Source organism: Eretmochelys imbricata, chromosome 2 (assembly GCF_965152235.1).
Source record: "Eretmochelys imbricata isolate rEreImb1 chromosome 2, rEreImb1.hap1, whole genome shotgun sequence".
Taxonomy (NCBI): Eukaryota; Metazoa; Chordata; order Testudines; family Cheloniidae; genus Eretmochelys; species Eretmochelys imbricata.
The window spans coordinates 153,543,630-153,566,272 of record NC_135573.1 but is presented as its reverse complement, the minus strand read 5'-3'; the positions used below and the strand labels follow the sequence as shown (position 1 = coordinate 153,566,272).

General features: G+C 44.9%; 1 protein-coding gene across 1 annotated transcript in view; it reads right to left on the bottom strand.

Moving 5' to 3' along the window:
• The window catches only part of CTNNAL1 (catenin alpha like 1), a 121,055-nt gene extending 104,275 nt beyond the window's left edge, over positions 1 to 16,780 (bottom strand). The window contains exon 1 of the mRNA XM_077810844.1: positions 16,569 to 16,780. Within this exon, the coding sequence (XP_077666970.1) occupies positions 16,569 to 16,694 (126 nt within the window). The 5' untranslated portion in view covers positions 16,695 to 16,780. The remainder of the gene's footprint in view (positions 1 to 16,568) is intronic.
• Positions 16,781 to 22,643: the final 5,863 nt, after the last annotated feature.

Here is a 22,643-nt window from a genome sequence, read left to right as displayed (position 1 = left end):
CTTATGCTCAAGTAAATTGGTTAGTCTCTAAGGTGCCACAAGTACTCCTTTTCTTTTTGCGAATACAGACTAACACGGCTGCTACTCTGAAACCTATCTGTAAGGAAACACCCTAAATTCCCCTTGACTTCACCAATCCTGATCCTGACAAAGTGACAATACAAAGACACCTACCCCTCAAGCTATGGCTATGACCAAGCACCTGTTAACCACCTCTAGAAACCCGAAGACCATCTCTCTCTAGCTCAACCCAACGACCATTTTCATAGACTCATGCTGATGAAAGACTGGTAGTTGAAAATAAAATTTTATGGGGTCTGATGACAGGCAAAGAAGGGAGAATTTTAAAAATACAATGTGACATCTACTCAATACTGAAGTATTATGCAAATCTTTGCTTACAAAGGGAGAAACCTCAAAGAGAGAGATCCTGAGAGAAACCATGCACTGTTTCTCTATTTCAAACATTTGCAAACTTTGGGCAATACTTATCTATGTGAAGCAGCTGCAGATCTACAGAAGAAGAGTACTAACAAATATGACAAACTCACATCCCCCCTTCTTTAACTGGTATCTTTCATTAGGAGGGTAACTGTTTCACTTACTACATGCATTCAGTTTTTACACTGCTACAAAACAGAAGTTTATTTTATTCATTCTGCGCTATTGTCAAAGCTGAATCCCCGCTCTGTCACTTTTAGTGCAGAAGGTTGGGGCCCGCAAGGATTCTAAAAATTAATACTGGCCACTCCAGGCTTGTATTAAACTCCCAAGGTTACAGATTTTCTCTGACCTTGGCTTGGGAAACGCTGCCACCACCCAAATGCAAAAAACCCCCTTGGACTCAGGAAGGAACACTTGGGAATTCCACCCTATGGGGTACCCTCAAGCCCCTTCTCTCTCTCACCAACCTACCCACCCACCCCCCGTCCAGGGAAGAGCTGAGAAAGAAAAAGGAAATTAGCTGTTGCCACCAGCTAATCAAACAGCATATGCACAAGCCTCTTAGGACACCAAAAATCCAATCCTGTTCTTAAAAAAAGGTAAATTTTATTAAAAACAAAAAGGAAGAAAATACATCTGAAACTTAGGCTTTTGCTAGATTTTAAAAGAGCAATTCCAAAAAATTAAGCACCCAAAATAGCTTTCTTGGGGTTTTAGCTTAAAGGTTACAAGCAAACAAAAGCATCTGGGGTTAGCACAGAGGAGAGCCACAAGCCAAAATAAAGAAATAAACCTGATTGTGTCTATTTAAACATTTCCTGTCCAATAATTTCTTCTAGGTATGGAAGATGAATTTTTATACCTGGTTCAAGTCTTACACAGCATTCCTGCTTATAGCATTGCTGCTCTGTCTCCTTCTCCAGGAAACAGACAAATGGGAAGTTTTTATTCCATTTTAAAAAGTTTAGCCTCCCATTGGCTCTTTTGGTCAGGTGCCCACTCCTTTTCCTGGTAAACCTTTACAGATAAAGCAAGCAGAGAACAGCCACCAAGAGGGACTTTATAGCTAACTGGGTGTCCATAAAGGGGAGCTACCCCCCCTTCATTTATCACAGCTATACAAAGAAAAGTCTGATAATCCTTTGAGAGAAAACTGACCACAAAATAATTTTGATCACTAAATACAGCTTGGTCTTTGGCATGAAGAAACAGACCAAGATTTGCTCCCTATAACCAGCTGCTGAAATCCTTAAAGAATTTATATTAACAAAAGTTAAATGTTAATTAGCTGCATATTAGATCGTTAATTCTACATTCCAAATCAAGAAAGTGATGTTTATTCTCATTATAGTTTGTAGAGATGGAACAGATCTACAGCTAAAGACTTGAGGCCAGATTCTGCCATCGTTAACAACACTGAATACTACCTTAATCTGAAGGTAGCCCCGTTAAATCAATAGGACTATTTGGAGAGTAAGGTATTTCTCAGACAATGAATAGGGCTGTAGGTTTGTCAGTGAGAAAGGTCATTGAGACTGTCATTTTCCTGTTTACTCATGACTTGTCTGTGTGATGTCTTTGCATCCATGATTTTAATAAACTCACCCCAGCAGTGTCTGTCCTAGGGGGCTGAGCCCAGCAACTGGCTCTGGGCATTGCAGCGCTGCTCAGGTTTGGCCTGGCTATCCAGCCCTCATTGGGGCAGCCAGCCCAAACCTGGGAAGCACTGCAACCATATGTACCAAGCTGCAATGTCTAGAACAAGGAGCTACATCCACCCCTATGGGGCAGAAACTGTAGGTGTAACAGCTGCGGGGTGGAGTGCAGGACAAGCTCACTCTCCAGCACTTCTCTGGCGCCCCCTCCTCCCCACTTATCTCAGCATATTTTTTTAAATAAAAAAAACTCACAAAACTTCTGTGACTGCTTCATGACCAAAAATAATGCCAAGATAAATCCACAGCCCTAATAATGAGTAAGGGTGACGAAACGTAGCCCTTACTGAATAAGAAAATAAATCAGTGTATTGCGATAAAGGGGGGGGGGGGGGAAGAGGGGTGCTTCCTTTTATGGACACCCAGCAGCTATAAAATCCCTCTTAGTAGCTGTTCTCTAACTGCTCTACCTGCAAAAGGTTAAAAAAGTCTCACTGCTATGCACAGGTAAAACGAAGTGAGTGGGCACCTGGCCAAAAGAGCCAATGGGAAGGCTAGAACTTTTTAAAATTGAAACAAGACTCCCCTTTTGTCTGTCTGTTGTTCTCCCGGGGAGAGGCGGATAGGACAACAGCTATGCTGTAAGACACTTGGGCCAGGTATGAAAACAAATCATCAGTATCATACCTAGAAACCACTCATTTAAAACCCCAGATAAGTAAGTAGATCAGGAAATGTCTAGGAAGACGCAATTAGGTTTATTCCTTTTATTTTGTTATGACTCATGGATTCCTCTGTGCTAACCCCAGGTGCTTTTGTTTTGCTTGTAACTTTTAAGCTGGACCTCAAGAAAGCTATTCTTGGTGCTTAATTCTTGTAGTTGTTCTTTTAAAATCTTGAGTTCCAGATGTATTTTCTCTTTTTTTTTTTTTTAAATTTAATAAAATTTACTTTAAGAACGGAATTGGATTTGTCTCTCTTAAGAGGTTTGTGCACATGTTGTTTAATTAGCTGGTGGCAACAGTTGATTTTCTTCCCCCCCCCCACTCTTCCCCAGAGGAGGGGGTGAAAGGGCTTGAGGGCACCCCACAAGAAGGAATTCCCACGTGCACCTTCCTGGGCTCTTAAAGGGGTTCAACATGTTTTCATTTACAGAAATAATTCCTTATTCATTTTCCCCTCAATGTTTTAATATAGTTGTTCAATCATTGGGGGCTACATTGTAAGTTACATTCTGGCCTGAGTAACAGGTGACATATATATGCACCACCCAGAAACACAATGGGTAACAATTTGTTCTCACGGCACAATTCTTCCCCTAGTCTCCCTTGTTGTGCTGGACAAAAACCAATTTATTTTTTAAAAGTCACTTAAAATTAAACTTTTCTGTTTAAAAAGAAGCCATTTTGAAATTATGACAACTTAAAAGTTAAAAGTTAACTTAAACTTAAAAGTTTAGGCCTTAACCTATTTAAATTAAATAAGTATTCAGACAGTTCATGTTTGCAGCTGAAGCTTTAAAGAAAGTCAAACCACTGCTGGTTAAAAACTTATAACTAGAGTTTGCTGAAGTGATATACCAGCGTTTGACAACAATAGTTTCTTCTTCAGGTAAGGAGACAGTATTTTCTTCATTTCAGTTTATTCAACTAGTTCAGTTCAATGACTAGTTCACTGAAAGCTAAGAGCCTGATGGGTAGCTGAAAAAGCAGAAAAGTTTGTTTTCCACTTCCAATTCACAAATAAAAATGAGGTGCAAGAGCATAAGATCTACTCATTTTAAAATCTTCAAGGACATGGTGACCTTAGTTCAATTAGTTCAATTCAGTACAGATAATATTTCCTTGTTTAATAAGAACATGTTTTGCGTTTCAAACTGACTGATAAACTTACGAGTATCCAGCACATTGAAGATTGTTTATTAGTTAAATAAACCTACTTTATAATGCTGCCTGTGCATTTTAGCTAGTCTGATTTGCATCCAGTTTGATGCAAACAAGTAAAAAAAAATCGTTCACCATTTTCTAACATTATAAAAAAGCAGATGTTAAGAACCTCAGTAAACGTATGTTAAGCTGCACAACAGCTTAAATAAATGTATACAGCTATTGTGTACCTTCCCAGAGAGTCAAAAGTAGTACCAAATTATACCTATCAATGAGACTCAATCTCTCTTTAGGAAAAAAACTGGAAAGTACAAATGCAAAACAAGATTAAAATTGATTATTTAAATCAATGTTTCCTGCTTACTGATTTAAATCATGATAAAAATTGGTTATTTAAATGAATCCCTCCTGGCTGGGTGGATTAAGCCACTTCATCCCTTTTCATGGAGCAGTTTATTCCCGCAAGTGCATCCAGCCAGCTACTGTGGACAACAAATAGGTATGGCAGAGTCAAGACACCTCCATAACCCTAGGCTGCTTGATTGCAAAAAGTATGAAGGCTAATCAGAGCCTTTACTTGGCTGCACTTATTCCAACTGTGTAGCTGAATGAGAGCCATGACAATTCAGCCCTGCATGCTTCATTTCTTAATTGGTTCACTCATTTTAAATCTGAGAAGTTATACTTCTAAAATAGCAAACATTTTACTGCAGACAGCTTTTGTTAGTTCACTGTGACTAGTTAAATTAATAGCTCAAAGCTACCAAAGAGAACATTTTCTACTGCATTAAAAAAAAACTGCACATCAAGAAGAAAATTGATACTATCATGTTTTTAAACTGTGGATCACAAATACACGTGCGAAATACAAGCCTGCTGCCTGCCTTTTTGTGGGTTTATAAAACTAATTATAGTCATGACAATTAAGTGCAACAACCGAGAGGGGAAGATAGTAAAAGAAGGGGGAAAAATAAGTTAACTCAGCTACTTACAATTATGTACACTGTGTGATTCTACTATAGTCACCTTTCAAAAAAAACTACCCCTTTTTCATCATAGCTTATTGCAGGCTTTTCAGAAGAATATCTTTCAAAACAATTTAAATGAGGACAGAGGTGGCTTGGTGGACTAAGAATGAGTTCCACTTGAAGTTACAAAAAGGTTACAAAAAGACAGGAACATAAGATCAGGCCTGCAAGTCCACTTAGTCCAGTATCTGGTATCCAAATGTGGCGATTTCCCGATGCTTAAGAGGAAGGTGCAACAAGCCTTGCAAGACAGTGTAGTCTTGTGTCTAGAGTACTGAACTGGGACTCAGGAGATCTGTGTCCTCTTCCTGGCTCTGGCCTGTTGTCTCAACTTCAGCTCTGTGCCCAGCTTCCCCCATCGATAAAACAGGACTTACCTCCTGTTTAAAGCACTTTTGAGATGTACTTGTGAAAAGTACCATACTAGAGCTAGATGTTATTAGGCGGATGTGGGATAATATGCCTTCCACATTAGATTTCATCCAGATCTCTAATAGAGATCAGCGTAAGCCTTAAAGCATAAAGTCAGTTATCCATATAAAGTAACAATTAAAAAAAAACTTGCTAAATTCTCAGTCTCAAAGACGTCTTGTGGCAAAGAGTTCCACTGTCTAAATGTGTTGTGTGACAAAGTATTTAATTTTATCAGTTTCAAATTTCATTGAATGTCCCCTTTCCACGTACATTATGAAATCGGAAAAACCAGAGCTCCTAATCTAGTTTCTCTACACATTTCTTATTTTAAATACTTTTATCATGTGCCCCCTTATTCATCTGAGATAAACAATCCTACTTTTTATAGGAACTTTTACATGCCTCTAGTTATTCTTGTCAACCCTTCTCTTAACTTACTCTAGTTCTGCAATATTTTTTGAGATGCAGTGACTAGTACTGCACAAAATATTCCAGATGAGACCCCCACCACTGATTTATGTAATGGGATAATATTTTTTGTAAAATTCTCCATCCTGTACCTAATGCACAGTGGAAGGACACAGAAGGGTCATCAAGGCTTTCTTTGTTATTGGAGCAAATGGGGCTGGAGAAAATACAATATAAAGCAAGGTCCAAGATGTAGGCAGGGGTGGAACTGAGCATGGCACTGATCACGGCACTGATCACAAGAATGAGAAATTTAAATTTCATGTTAGGGAGGCAAGAGAGCCAATGAAGGTACTCAAGAAGTGAATGAAGCTTTTTGGTAAATGCAAGAGGAAGATTTTAGCAGTTACACTTTGAAAAAAAGACTTGAAGGGAATGAAATAGCTATCAACAAGGCTGAGGAAGAAGGTATGGGATGGCTACCAAGATGGAAGATGACCAGAATGTGGACAAGGTTTTAGATACAGGAACAGGATGTGGGAATCCAGATTTTCTAAATCCTGCAGAGTAAAGAGCTATTTAGCAAGCTTTGATAAACACTTTGATCTGTAGGAGGAACAGCATATTCAAAACTAAGTCCACAGGCCAACACAACACAATCACCGGCAAACCTCTCTCATTTGAGATGTCAGCCCTGATATAAAAGTCAGTTCTAAAACCAGCAATCCGCAATTAGTTAAAATTCAAGCCACTCAGGAATTCCTCAAACGGTGAACTTTCAGAGTAGCAGCCGTGTTAGTCTGTATTCGCAAAAAGGAGTACTTCTGGCACCTTAGACACTAACCAGTTTATTTGAGCATAAGCTTTCGTAAGCTACAGATGCATCCAATGAAGTGAGCTGTAGTTCACGAAAGCTTATGCTCAAATATACTGGTTAGTCTCTAAGGTGCCACTAGTACTCCTTTTCAAACTATGAAATTGCTCTTCCAAATGTTGCTACAGCAGGCTACACATATTTAATTTCTATTTATGCAATGTTACTCAAAATGTCTTAAATTTTACCTTCAGATGTACACCAAACATCGGCAAGTTGTTTGTTCCGTAATCTGTTGAGTCACAAAGATGCTTATGAATTCTGACTTGATTCATCCAAAATATCTTCACTGATAATTTGAACAATGAAATGTGTGATCTGTTTGTACTGACACATCAAATTCTCTGTATCCGTGGTCCTCAACCTATCTATCATTGTGGGCCGCAGGTTGAGAACCACCTGCTAAAACTCCACACACACCCCTATGCCCAGTGCCCCTCGGCCAGAGGCTCCCCCCACAGAGTGGGGCCAGGACCCCTGCTACAAGGCCAAGAGCAGAATCCTGGGCGCAGGGGCGGCAGCCATGACCCCAGGCACGGGGCCAGGAGTGGAGCGCCACATAAAAACTGGAGGTGCTGCAGCATCCCTGCAAATCCTTAGTTCATGTGCCTGTTCTGCCCAGATCCCCCTCCCCCACAAACCTCCCCAGAGACTCTCACTCCCACACCCTGCTGCTGGCAGGAGTGCTCCAGCTGAGCTGCCTGATGCTGTCTCCCCCTCAGCCAGCCCCCACCCCAAGCCAGACCAGAGAGCAAATTTTGAATTGTTTTTAGCACACAGCTGGGCCGCAGCTGTGTGCTATTTGGGCCGCATGCAGCCCACGGGTCAAGAATCACTGCTCTATATAATGGGCAACCTCAAGCCCACCAACTAACTTCAGTATGGGCCTGACCCAAAGGCTGACTAATTGAAAGACTCCATCTTAGGCCACGTCTACACCAACACTTATGTCAGCAAAACTTATGTCACTCAGAGGGTGAAAAAAAAAAACACCCCCCTAAGCAACATAAGTTTGGCTGGCATAAGCGGTAGTCTGCCCAGCGCTATGTCAGCAGGAGAGCTCTTTTCCGCCGACATAGCTACTCCTGCTCGTGAAGGTGGTTTTATTATTTATTTATTATTATGTTGACGGGAGAGCTCTCTTCCATCGGCGTGGAGCAGCTACACAAGAGATCTAACAGTGGCACATTAAAGATGTTTCTGTTTGCCAGAGTAGATTAATGTGAATCATCATGTGACAGGGTGCAACTCACCACTGCAGTGCCTCCTGCTGGCTATCCCAGGAATTAGCTCTGCTAGCAGTGCACTCTCTTCTGGCGGTGTCTTGCTGTCGTCACTTCTGCTCCACGACCCATGTCGCCCCCAGGACCTTCTGGCTGTGTCACACTGTTCTCCCCCCTTCCAGGGGAACTGCAGTCCACTGTCCAGCCATTTCCCTCAGTAGCAACTGCAGCCAATTATCAGGCCACTTCATCAGTGGTGGGACAGGGGAAGGAACCAAGCCCACCCACTACTCCGGGTCCTGGCCCAGGGACCCTATAGATGGCCACCACTTGCTACGTCCCCTCCAACTCTTCAGTTCATTTCCCTAGGCCACTTCCTCACAGCTCCTCAGCAACCTATTCGCCCTTGCCTCAGACTCTCAGCCTGCGAATCCCTGCAGCCACCCAGGAGCAGTCTTTAGCTCCCCGCAGTTGCTTCTAGCACCACTGCTCTGTCCAGGGTGCTGGCAATCCTTCCTCCTGCTAGGAGCCTGACCTTCCCTCCTCGAGCGCCAGGCAGCTACTGAAGCTGCTCTGCCTTGCAGCTCTTCTTAAATGGACCTGCCAGGCCCTGATTGGCTGCCTCTGCACAGCCTCCCTAGGGCTCTACTAACCCCTTAGAGTCCAGTGCGGGGCAAGTGTCCCATCACACATCAATTTAATCATTATATAAATCAGCAAGCAGGAAACCTTGATTTAAATAAATTGCTTTTCTTCTTGTTTTGCATTTTTACTTTTCAGTTATCTTCCTAAAGAAAAATTGATACTTATTGTACAGTAACCATTAAGATATGTTGATTTGCAACTAAATATAGCTTTTACACTAAATTTGGTACTTTTTTTCATAACCAGAAGAATACACTGTATCAATATGCATTTATTTAAGCAACTGAACAGCTTACTATGTCTTTAGACTACTAATTTTTATTTTTTAATATTAGAAAATGAACAAATTTGTATTTATGATTTGTGCCAAGCTCTATAGATGGGCACTGAAGATTCATAAATAAAAAAAACAGTGTTTATTTTAAGTTGAACCTACTTTGTGTCCTGAATACGCAAGAATAACACACATCCGTTTAAAACTGATTATACAAAGGAACTATTAGCTGTAGCTAATGAATTAAAACAAATGATTGTTTTTAGTTAGCATGTCCTTGAAGATTTTAGGACTAGTGGGTCTCATTCTCTCATACCTTGTTTTTATTCATACACTGGAAAAGGAAAACAAGCTTTCCTGCTGGTCCAACTCTTAACTGGTTTCTTAACCTTGAATGAATTAGTCTTTAAACTGAACTAGTTGAATAAACTGAAAAGAAGAAAATATTCTCTCTGCATCTGCAGAAGAGACTACTTCAGTCAAAAACTGGTTTAGCACTTCAACACACTCTGGCTTCAGGTGGTTAGCTAGTAACTTCCACCAGTTCAGTGGTGCAACATTCAAACTTCAGCAGCAAACATGTACTGCTTAATATTTTTATTTAAATAATTGTAAGAATACAGTAAATCTAGTCCTTAATGCAGGTTGTCCATTTCAAATAGATGTGTAAGACCTAAAAATTAAATTCAAAAAGTTATTTTTTAAAAAAAAATTTAAATCCACCCTGCTTTGTTCTCCTGGCTCCATTCATGCCAGAAAAAGAATATAAGAACCTAATAATGGAAATACTGGGTCAGACCAAAGGTCCATCTAGCCCAGTATCCTGTCTTCCGACAGTGGCCAATGCCAGGTACACGAGGGGAAATGAAAAAAAACAAACAGGTAATCATCAAGTGATCCACCCCCTATCGTCCATTCCCAACTTCTGGCAAACAGAGGTTAGGGACTGTCATAAATATAAAGGAAAGGGTAACCACCTTTCTATATACAATGCTATAAAATCCCTCATGGCCAGAGGCAACATCCTGTTACCTGTAAAGGGTTAAGAAGCTCAGCTAACCTGGCTGGTACCTGACCCAGAGGACCAATAAGGGAACAAGATACTTTCAAATCTTTTGGGGGGTGGGGGGGAATGGCTTTTGTTTGTGCTCTTTGTTTACGTGTTTGTTCTCTCTTGGGACTCAGAGAGGCCAGACAGAAATCCATCTTCTCCAACCCATCCTAATCCAAGTCTCCAATATTGCAACCAGGATAGGGAAACCAGGCAAGGCAGATTAGTTTATCTTTTGTTTTATGTGAATTTTCCTTGTGTTAAGAGGGAGGTTTATTCCTGTTTTCTGTAACTTTAAGGTTTTGCCCAGAGGGGGATCCTTTGTGTTTTGAATCTGAATACCCTGTGAAATATTTTCCATCCTGATTTTACAGAGGTGATTCTTTTACTTTTTCTTTAATTAAAATTCTTCTTTTAAGAACCTGATTGCTTTTTCATTGTTCTTAAGATCCAAGGGTTTGAGTCTGTTCACCTGTACAAATTGGTGAGGATTCTTATCAAGGCTTCCCCAGAAAAGGGGGTGTAGGGCTTAGGGGGATATTTTGGGGGGGAAGACGTCTCCAAGTGGTCTCTTTTCCTGTTCTTTGTTTAAAACGCTTGGTGGTGGCAGCATACTGTTCAAGGACAAGGCAAAGTTTGTACCTTGGGGAAGTTTTTAACCTAAGCTGGTAAGAATAAGCTTAGGGTGTCTTTCTTGCAGGTCCCCACATCTGCACCCTAGAGTTCAGAGTGGGGAAGGAACCCTGACAGGGACACCATCCCTGCCCATCCTGGCTAATAGCCATTGATAGACCTATCCTCCATGAACTTTGTATTGCGAGTTGTTGGACCTTACTGTGAATTTTAGGTACTTCTTGGGGGCCAGGTGTACAGTATGTGGAAGTACCCATCCTGTAAGTCAAGAGCCACAAACCAGTCTCGAGCCTACAGAAATACAGCAATGGAGGTTAGGTGTTACTATCCTTAAGCCGAGGTGACACATGCATTTGTTCAGTCTTCTGAAATAAGACAAAAAGACCCTAATTCTTCAGATAAGGGTTAGAAGCCTCTTCACCTGTTCCCCGGCGATAACATTTCTATAGGTCCCAGGTGAAACAGACAGAAGTGGCATCATTGCAAGAGGGTCTTGTTGAAAAGGGTCCTGAAAGGGGACAGGGAAGGGCTATGGGATGGGCATAGTGAACAGAACTGTGCAGGACAGGCTTGAGAAACAATGTCTAATGCCTATTCATTGGCTGTGACAGTCACCCAGACCCTGTGGAATGGGGCAAGGCAGCTCCCAGCCTCTGGCTGACACTTTTGTGGATCCCAAAACACCCATCAAATCTGCTGCCACTGAGAGAGTGCCACGTTGGTCAAGGAGTGGAATCCCCCTGAGTAACTAGGTTTAGTTTGTTCATCTTTCCTCTAGTTAAGAGTATCAGTCCCCAAAAAGGCAAGTCCTCTAAAGCGGCCTGTACTTTGTGTGGTATACATGATGCCTGGAGCCAGCAGGCTCATCTCTTAGTGATGGCTATGTCCATCAGCCCTGTAGCTGTATCAGGTGATAGCCCTGGCCACCTGCAGCAATATTTTCATGACTGTCTGCTTCTTCTTGGTGATCTTTCTCTCCCTCAAAAGGTAATTGTAGTTGGCCATTTGCAATCCAAAGCCACAGTGAGGCTGACGAACATGCCTTTTGCCCAAATAGATCTAACTTCTTGGAGTCCTTCTCCATAGGTGTGCCTTTAGTAGACTTCAGTGTCTTTTGTGCAGCAGATACAACAAAGGACTCTGGATTTGGATGGGTGTAAAAGTGTTCAAAAATCTTGTGTGGCACCTGATAACTTCGCCGCATGATAACTTCGACGCAGGAGGTGAAAGGAAGGGCTTCCAGGGTTTGCAACTCTTTGGTCAGAATCACTCTCTTTATTAACAAAGGGATCTTTGATATCCATCTGATGACACTGGTTAATTCTAAGAGCTAATGAAACTTCTCCTGCATGAATGTACCTTCAATGCCCAGATTCCCTGCATTTTGACAGATGAGGTCCCGGAAGGCTTTAAAATCACTTATTACCAGGGCAGGTGCTAGTGTTACTGCTTTGTCTGGCAAAGAAGAGGATTTCTTGGTAGGGGACAAGGGTTGCTGCTGTCTCTTTACTTTCTTCTGTTCCTTTGGGCTCATTTTCAGCTTTAGTTTGAGTGGCCTGGCCAGGATGCAAGATTTTTTTTCTAAACATGCAGTAGGGTGATCTGCTTCTCCACACATGGCAGGAGGGTCCCCTGTAAGGCCAAGGTGGCAAGCCAAATGAATAGTGGCCTGGCTGAGACGGGACAGCCCAACACCACTCCCACACCAGATGGGACAGCACTGTGATCCTAAGGAGAGTATTGGGGAGCCTCTGTTCATTCTTAAATGGCAGGGGGGAGGGATTTCTACCTGATGTTAATAAGGAGGAATAGGCCTCCTCACTGAAGGGCAGTGCTGAGGAATGTATGAGGCCAGTACCAGATCTGAGGCCAGCTGCCTCTTCAGCACTGGGAATATTTCTGGAAGAAGTATGGATGCCTCAACAACATATCTGAAGTTCTTGCTTGGCTCCATTACAGGCACTGGTATGGTGCTGGTTCTTTCATTCTGCCCAACTGTTTAGGGGCTTTGCCCTTGGAGGAGTGATTTACCATGTCCCCCTCCAGAGTTCTCTCTATATGCTTGATCTAACTACACAATCAGTGTCCCGTTTATGAGCAGATGCAGTTGCTGGCTTTGCTACGTGCAGCACGGTGCAATTAGTGTGGAGAAGGAGTCATCAGCACTGGGACTACAAGTGCTGGGACTGTCAATGTCAAGGCTATTGGCACAGAGGTCTCATGCACCAGGGACTTTGACAATACTGAAGTGGTTGGCATTAATGTTGCTGACTCTGCCAGAGCCTTCCTCACTTTCTTTCCACTGCATAAAAAGAGTGCTCGGAGGGAGCGCTGGCCGACACTGGTTAATCCAGTCTCACTTTAGTCAGATCCAAAGATGACTGGTATGAAATGACCCACAGGGATTGCTCAAATAAATGCATCTTGAGCCATATGTCCCTGGATATGCAGAAGGGCTTGCACCACAGAGCACTTATAAGGGATGCGGCTGTCTCATAGGCAGAAGAGGCATCATTTGTGTGTATCCTTAATGGAAATCAGTCCATCACAGGATGAGCAGGGTTTGAACCCTGAAGAATTGCACTCTCCCATGAGATATGGCAGTTAGGAAGAACTGCAGCACCTCATTCCACTGTTATACAGAGGGGGCATACAATCAATTTTTTAAAATGTCTTATGAGAAAAAAGTGAGGCTAGATTTCACACCAAATAAGCTGTAAAAGTCTGGTTTACGGTCTCTGAAGAAAGTACTGGGTCGGACATAACCTGAATTCTGTCTTGCTGCCATGAGTGGTAAAAGGGAACTGAGGGAGGATCACGGCTATGCTCCATGTTTTATGCCTTTGCAAGAGACCACAATAAGGCACAGGGTGAACACATGCCTCCAACAAAAACTACTAGTGAAAAAAAATCTAATCTCATGCATGAGGTGCACACACACCTACAGTGGGATCCATGCTGACACATACTTGAAGTAGCAGCTCTGTTTCTGCAGAAGCTAACAGTTGCCCAAGAAAAATTTCTACTTGCCCTGAGGTAGTAAATTTTTCAATCCCTGTTTAAAAGCATCACTCCTAAACTGTCTGCTCTAAGATGTACACCATGCTATTATGTTAAATTTACTTCCTAGGGTGTGGAGGTCTGAATAGCAGAGGGGAAAGTCTGAGGAATATACTTAAAACAATCTTTACAGTGAAAACTAAAGATTTATTTTGTCAGGTTTTGATTAGTAAACAAACAAAAAAGTAAAACATAAAACCAGTTGCTACACTTTAAAAGGACGCTGTCAAGCAAGATATTTAGGTGTGTAAGTGTTGTAAAAACTTACTATTTAAGACGTTAAGAAATATTTCCATTAATTCTTTAATACTAATGGCAGCTGGTTTAACTTGAACAAATAAGAATTCCTCTACACTGCTGGCAACATTTCAACACTTAGGGTTCTTTTCATGCAAAATTCCACCAATTACATAAAAGTATGACTAAAAATCACTTTAGGCAAAGAGGTACAAAAGGTCATGTGGATTCTTAAAATACAAAATTAATTTTAGCCAGATTTTATAGCGCAAGTCAATTAGGAACAGGTTTAACACAAAACAAGAGATTGTCTGCACAGCCTTTTGCACTGGTTTAAAAACTGAGTTAGTAAACCAGTATAACGTGTGTTTACATAAGGCTTTATTGAAGGAAAATCTGAAAGTTAAATTGATCAGACAATAGTCTGTTTCCTGGAAATTTCTACTACATGCATCTGAAGAAGTGGGTATTCACCCACGAAAGCTTATGCTCCAATACATCTGTCTAAAGGTGCCACAGGACTCTTTGCCACTGTTTCCTTTTTGTTTCTCTCTGTTGCAATAATAAAGCAATTCTGAAAAATTGTGCTTACAGGATGCTTGTGGAGCTCATAAGGATTTTTTTTAAAAACTATAATTTGACCTGACCAAAGTATTTTTAAAAAACTGACAAAGTAGTGAGAAAACTCCTATATTATATGAATCTTGCAGAATTAACCAAAAAATAATGCGGAGGGAAGACAGCATGGCAGACAGCGAGACACACCCTGTGTGTGGGAGAGAGAGATGCGCATTTCCCCTTTCAGTACACTGACACCACTTTTAAGTACACTAACTCCCCACTTAAAGTCGTCCTGGTTAACATTGTTTCCTTGTTACATTGCTGCTCAATTAGGGAACATGCTCATTTAAAGTTATGCAATGCTCCCTGATGATGTCTTGGCAGCCGCCTGCTTTGTCCACTGCTTGCAGGATGAGCAGACCATTGGAGCCAGCTGGTGGGGGCTTGGAACCAGGGTGGATCAGCAGCCCCCCCTCAGCTCCCCTAAGTTCCCAGTGCGCCAGCAGCCCAGCAGGCTATCAACTGCCACGCAGTTCAGCTGTCCCTCCCCCCACTGCCATGCGCTGCTCCTGCCCTCTGCCTTGGAGCAGCTCCCCGGAGCCTCCTGCTTGCTGGGGGAAGGGAGGGAGGCTAATGTCAGGGTGTCTCCCCTCCCCTGTGCTCTTGCACACCGCTTACCCTTTCTCCATAGAGCAGGGTGGGACACACAACAGGACTCAGGAAACTTCCTGGTAGCAGCTGCTGTGATCTCAGCTTGCTGATTAACTTAACAAGGTACTTACCGTACATTGGATACGGCAGTAAAGTTTAGTATGAAGACCGAACTACAGCATTGCCAGTTCTCACTCATGTCCACTATTCCATGCAACTTTTCAAAATAATGTTGTTGTACACAATAAGTCTATTCTAAGTTTTCTAAGTCATCAAAGTTACTGATTTTCTTGAAAAAAGAAAAGGAGTACTTGTTGCACCTTAGAGACTAACCAATCGTGTAGCTCACGAAAGCTCATGCTCAAATAAATTGGTTAGTCTCTAAGGTGCCACAAGTACTCCTTTTCTTTTTGCGAATACAGACTAACAGGGCTGTTACTCTGAAACCTGATTTTCTTGAAAGTTATTTTCACATACAGTGGACCTATATAACCAGTGCATAAAAAGCCCCTCAAATTCACTTCATACCCACCAACCCAGAAGTCTACAAAGCCAAAAGTTATTTTCAACGCACAGATAGCACTGTACACAATGTGCATATTGACTTCCTGTGCCTTTTAAAAACGTAGTTGCTAAGTACTATCTTGGACGTGATGAGAACACACATTCAGGCAACATTAAAGGTCACAGCACGCAAGCACTTACTACTGAGCCCGGTGTTTACCACCGTGAATAATTCCACTGAAGTTAATCCAACTCTCGGCAGCATTACAAACAGCATGTTTGTTCAGCGTGTTCAGCTCCCACAGTTGGACGGTGGAACACAAAAACACCAGCTAGTTGAAACGGTCCTGTTCCCGAAGCCACTCTAATTGCTCCGCTGTATACGTAGCTGCACGAAGTTACATCTTTTCACAATCTCGGAGGTTGTGCACGTTGCCAATGCAGCGTAAATGAACGATACCAAGGGAGCTCCCCGCGCACCCTAACTTTGTACTTTACATTGACAACTTCGCGGTTCCAGCCTGCCAGGACTGAACCTCTCTGGGTGCAGCGCTGCGGCCCCGCGCAGCCCTTATGTAACCCGCCACCCCGCACGCACGCAGGGCACAGGCTCAGATTCGTAACGCCACGGGAGCGTTGGAAACCCCTCGCCCGGCCGCCCCCCTTTGTGGCGAGGGGCAGGTGGCGCCCGGCCCTGGCACGCAGAGGGGGACCTGGGGGGCCCGGGCGCCCGCCCCGCGGGCTCCGCAGGATCGTGCCAAGGGCGAGCGGGGAAGTTACGGACCCCGGAGGCCGGGGAGAGGCGGCCCGGCCGCAAAGCAGCGCGGGGATGCTGCCCGGGCGGGCCGGCCCCGCTTCCCTGGAGCCCGAGCCGGGGGCACCGCGGTCCCCTCCCGCCCGGGCACACGAGCCGCGGGGCCGCTCGCACAAACTTCTCCGGGCCGCGGGGAACCCGCCCGGCCCCGTCACACGCGGCGGCCGCGACCCCCGGGCCGGCCCGCGCGGAGCCGGGATTTCTACCTGCGACACCAGCGGGACCAGCGTCTGCTCCACCGAGCGCGTGCGGATCTCCAGCGCCGCCTCCGCGCCCAGCCCCGCGGACGAGGAGGAGGAGACGCCGCTGCTGCTGCACGGGGACGTGGCCATGGCGGGAGCCGCAGCCGGACCGGCCCCGCGGCGGCGCCTCTCCCGGCCCCGCAGCGCGCTCGTCTCCCGCCGACACCGCTGCGGCCCCGGAGCCCGCCCCCGCCCCGAGCCCCGCCCCCCTGGCCCGCCCGCCCGAGTCGGGGGCCGGGCAGGAGCCACGCGGGCTGCGCACATCGCCCCCCAGCGGGGCCGGGCCGCAGCCGGCGCGCAAACACCTGCCCTCGCCCCAGGACGCAGCCCCCGGTGAGGGGCACGTCCCCTCGGCCTGTCGGGCTCTCCCGCGCCCCCAGCGATAGCTGCCTCCAGCCCCGGCGCGCCGCGGCCGCCGGAGCCTCCGCACGTTTGCCTACGCTGGCCCCTGGGAAACAACAAACCCAGTCACCGCTCCCGCCCCCGCGCTCCTGCTCCTCGCGCTGACAGGATTTGAGAACAGGACACTCCAGCCGCCCCTCTGCGTGCTGCACGCCTGCCATCCCCGCTCTCCTGCGCCCTAGCTGCCCCCAATCAGCTCTCCCCCGGCCTTGCACCGCGCCGGTCTCCCACACCGCAGGTTCCCCCCTGTGCCTTGAACTTCTCCGGGCAGGGCGGGAGCTCCCCTTCAGCGCCGCGTGCCAGTTCTCCTCCTCCTCAGCCAGCCAGGCCCATCTCCCCGCAGCTGCAAACCTGGCTGCCCAGAAAGCAGGGAGGTTGTTAGAGGTCAAGCTTTGCTGCTCCCTCAACCACTTAGGAGACTCTCTGCCTCCTCTTTTTACATATAGGGGCCAGTGAACAGCTGGAGCTCCGGAAGCTGCTGCGGGAATTGATGGTTCCTGATGCAGCTGGCAACTTTTGAGGAGGGGGGAGGAAGATAAGAATTCTGGCAGTCAACCAAAAACCCAGAGGTGCTGATGAGGTGTGAGCCAGAGAGCGAGCCCCAAAGCCAGTTCTGTACTGAAGGCAAGTGGGTCTGGGATTGATATGTTTTATCCTGCTTCCAAAAAAAAAAACAAAAACCCTTGGAAAAACCAAGGGCCAGGTGGAGCTGGTTTAATGTCTTGAAGGGAGAAATGCCCCACACTCTGTCCTTACAGCAGCACTGCCTTGAAGTGATAAGCCCCCCACCTGCCATTCCAGGGATTCCTTCCTCTATGTCAATGGTTCTCAATCAGCACAGAGCTGGGGCTCTTGTGACGTCCTCCGGGCAATATAGGTAGCATTGGATGCAGCCCACATGACACATTCCAGGCCGCATATGCAGCCCACGATGGTAAATAGGTTGAGAAGCACTCCTCTACCTAGAACATATGTTGTTGATTTGCAAATCAACAATTTGAGGAAATGTCCTATACGCTCCCTATTTTGGTGGCAGAGTAGACAAGTTTCATGGTTGGTTTGACTCACCTCATCACATTGCCTTATGAGCTACTGAAACTATCATAGAAACGATATTCAAACCAAAAAAACATCACTTGCTCACCCCCTATGGCTGTTCATTTTCCAGGATTTCCTGATGTTCTATAATCTCTACTTTACATATTAAAAAGAAAAGGAGTACTTGTGGCACATTAGAGACTAACCAATTTATTTGAGCCTAAGTTCGTCTCTAAGGTGCCACAAGTACTCCTTTTCTTTTTGCAAATACAGACTAACACGGCTGTTACTCTGAAACTTTACATATTAAAGGTTTTGCATTGTCATTAGCCTTTGAAAACATTTGTAAGTTGTTTGATTTCAGTGTCATTTACACGATACTGAAAGTTATTTTACTACTTAGATAAAGGGAGTCAAGATTTAGTTGGCCTTCTTAGATTTTTAATAAAAAGAGAAAATTGCTCTAGCTATCTGTATAACCCTAGATAAAGCCATGACCCTATTCTTATTAACTCAGGAAATTGGATTCCATCCCCATCCAATATTGGATCTTCCAAAGTGACATCCATTGTACAACATAAAGTGTTACAAGGAAGATATTTGCTTGTCCAGAAGACAGAAATATCTCATAGCACATGTTTAAATGAGGTATACCTTCTTAAATTAAAAGTCAATCATGTTTTATGCAACTAGCTCTAAATACTGCTGAGACTTCTATTTTCCTGTTAATCCTAGACTCTGTCCCAAAAAGCTTAGCCGGTCTTCTTTGTTACTTGTCGGTACGGTCCCTAGAATAGTGAGGTCCTGGTGCTTGAATGTATTTCCTAGGCACTACCATAATATAAACCACATGAAATCTACATTTTGTATCTAATGTGGCACGATGCACCCACACCCACTGTAGACTTGTCTAGCCATACCAAAATGTATGTTAGTTTTAGCTGCTGCTGCACCATTTCTTCAGTGTTGAAAAAGACTGAGGCTCAGCCTTTTCTAAGTTGGATGTAGTTTCCAGATCAGACACAGGATAAGTAAAATGTTCAGCTCTGAGACGAGACAAGAGAAATAGTACCACATAACGTCCATTTTAAGTAAAAACCATCTCCTGAAAAAAAAATTCTTTCTGTGACCCATTTTTAGATATGCCACACACACACACTTTAAGTGTATGTACAATAACAATTGTCAATATGTATTTAAAGTAGCTTCCCTTTCTCAACAAATTATATATGCTAGTGGAGGCATTACTTTGAGGCAGCAAAGTTTAAATCTAACCAATCTGCAGAAAAGGCAGGATACTTGGGGAAAGGAGCTTTGGAGGGTGTTCAAATATAATATGGTAAGAGGGTTCCCAAGGAGTTGGGAGATGGAGGTGTGTGAACTAAGCAGCAACAAAAAAACCATGCATCCCTACTGAAGATTAAAACCCCTAAAGTGTAGATTAGATATATGTAAGCACTTTTATCCCCAAATATATAAACACTTGAATTCTCTGCCTCAGGAGATATTGGCAGAATTCTCCTCACAGATTTTCAGGAAGCAAAAATTACTATTCTTCAGGCTGGGAATACATAAATACTAGAACACACACACAGCATGCTATGCCTCACAGCTATCCAGACACCACCCACATCTCTGTGGAAACAATGAGTGTTAAAATATGCATGAAAGGGAAGAAACAGATGGTCAGAAAGGAAGAGGTGCTAGGGAGCAGCAGCTTTACATGACATCCTCCTCCAGTACTTGCTCTTAACGTACACAACAAATTGTTAAGAGTTAACGATGCTCATTACATTAACTCCTGATCTACAACTTCCCCTCAGAAGAAAGAGCAGGTCAGCTATAGACTAGGAGCACTGCCACAGAGCTAGGAGAGATGGCAGTCGCCTTATAAGGCTTTCCTGAGATCCATTAAGTCAGGTCTGGGTTTCCTTCAGGTCCACTAAAGTTATAAAATGTGTTCCTGCCCCTTCCTCACCACAAGCACCAGTCCAGTGTTGCAAGGGGAAAGAATGAGAGATGAAGGCACAGAAACTGAAGAAATATACAAGTAATTTTCCCATCAATCAAAAGAAATGAATTTGGGCTTTTGATACCAAGCGTTGGTGTGGCTGGTTACAAGGTATTCAATCCTTACTCACTGTGATGGGGTCCTTGTGATGCAACCTGGACTGAGACCACTGAGCCTTCCAAACCTACCAACTTGGGCTGCCTCTCACACTGTGAAACTGATGTCAAGCTACAAGTGTCTGACAGGCACTGCCATCCACAAGCGTCTGCTACTTACACAGCCATCGACAGGCAGACACACCCAACTGAGTTACATGAATGATCTCCTAGCCACGTCAATAGAGAGGCTCCAGCCAATTCCCCCCAACTTCCCAGTCTTGCATCCCAGAACTGTACTGTCTTGCATTGGTCAAAAGCCTAGCCAGTGTAAGCTCATTACCTAGTTCACTACTTCATAGGAAAGTAGACATGCACCAGCCTTTGTAACCTGAGATGAGATTCCCTTAACACTTCAACCAAAAAACCTCACACTGTTTTAGGTGAAATATAAAAACAGATTTATTAACTACAGAAAGATAGATTTTAAGTGATTATAAGTAGTAGCCATACAGATCAAAGTTGGCTACTTAAGAAATAAAAATAAATTCACAGTCTAAATTTTACGAACTAAGTGTAGTAGGAAGAGAGCCTGAAACATAAGCCCTTATATCAGAGGCCTGGTATGAGACAGGACCTGCTCACAGAATTTAGCAAGACCAGGACTGATATTGCAGAAATACACATTCCTAAGAAGTGCTAGTTAGAAAGTACTCACACAAACACATCCCAATATCAAGTGGTACCAGAATGTCCCAATATCAAGGATGGTACAAAAACATTCCCCAAGGTTAACAGGAACACACTGACCCCTCCTAAAAGATAAGGTCAGGATAACGTAATAAAGATGTTTTGATCGAACCAACATGTATGAGGTGATGGGTGATAACTAGCCATGTCAGAAGGCAGTAACTATGTCAGAGGGGCAGTACTAACTTGTTTGTATCACGGTATAAGGATATATCTCAGAGGGAGTATTTTTGTCTAGCCTAGGGAGGAACAGAAAGTCCCACTGTTCACTGAGCTGGTCCATTGTTGCAGGCATATATGTATTAGTGGTCCGGTAGAGTCTACAGAATCCTAGTCCCATGCTTTGTCAACAATAAATCTGGCTGGGTGCTTTTGTCCAGGTGTGGCAAGTTGTATGGGCCCATGATGCCCATATTCCAGGTATATTTAGAGCACGGGAGCCCAGCTCCACCAATGCTTGGGGCTGGGTCTCTCTTCCGGCCCTGCCTGCTTCCCCCCCGCACCTTCCCCAGAGAGCCTCCGGCCCCACCTGCTGCCCCTGTGTGATTTAAAGGGGTCCGGGGGCCCCACTGCCACCACCGGCAGCACAGGAAGGCTAAAGTGGCTTCCTGCCTGCCTCACTCAGTGTGTGAGCTACTCCCGGAAGCGGATAGCACATCCCTGAGGTGGGGGGTGTCTCCGCGTGCTGCCCCCACCCCGAGCACCAACTCTGCCATTGGAACTGCGGCCAATGGGAGCTGCAGAGGTGGGGCCTGTGGGCAGCAGTGCATGGAGACCCCCACCCTGAAGAGCCACTGCCAGAGGGGTGTGCAGGTCGCTTTGGGGAGCCACCCGAGGTAAGCACCGCAACCCTCACCCCTTCCCGCACCCCTGCCCCAGCCCAGAACCTGGACCCAAATTCCCTCCCAGGGCCCATCCCCCTCAGCCTGCATCCCAGCCCCCTGCCCCAGCCCAGAGCCTGCATCCCACACCCAAACTCCCTCGCAGATCCTGACCCCTCACACCTCCTGCACCCAAACTTCCTCCCAGGCCGCCCCCCCTCCGCACCCTAACCCTCGGTCCAGCCCAGAGCCCACATCCAGCACCAAAACTCCCTCCCAGAGCCTGCACCACTTCCGCACCCAAACTCTCTCCCAGAGCCTTAGGCAGGTGTGTATGGGGGGGGGGGGCCGTGTGCACCACGTGCGGGAGTTGGACCCATTCTGGGCACCACCAAAAATTATACAAACCTGCCACCCCTGTGTTTGTCCCTTAATGGATCTTGTGGTCATTGGGAAGTTTGTTCGAGGTCTGCTGTCCCAGCTGTTTGCGCCGGGCTGGGGCGGCGCACAGAGGGAACACACATGCAGCCCAACATCTAACCACACTAAGCAGGATTTGAATCAAGCAGTGTCTCACCCTGATGAGCTGTAACCTGTTTGTACCATCTCTCACTACACACGCTGGGACTACCTCCCAGCCTGGTACCAAACTTCCACAGTTCAAAGTCTTGGTCTTCCAGACATGCTTCTAGATGTTGAGATGGGGAGATGGAGAGGGGTCAGATAGTCTCTATTGGTCAAACAGTTTCCATTTTGTTTGTGCCTTCTATAAGGAGTCTCTGGGATAGCGGATTTTTTCCTTGATGGGCCATAAGCGCTGTCTAGCCCTCCTTTATTGTAAATGAAAGGCTGGCTTGTGAGCATTCCCAACCCCATAACATATTTCAGTAAAACGTAGCAATGATTCATAACTTCACATATA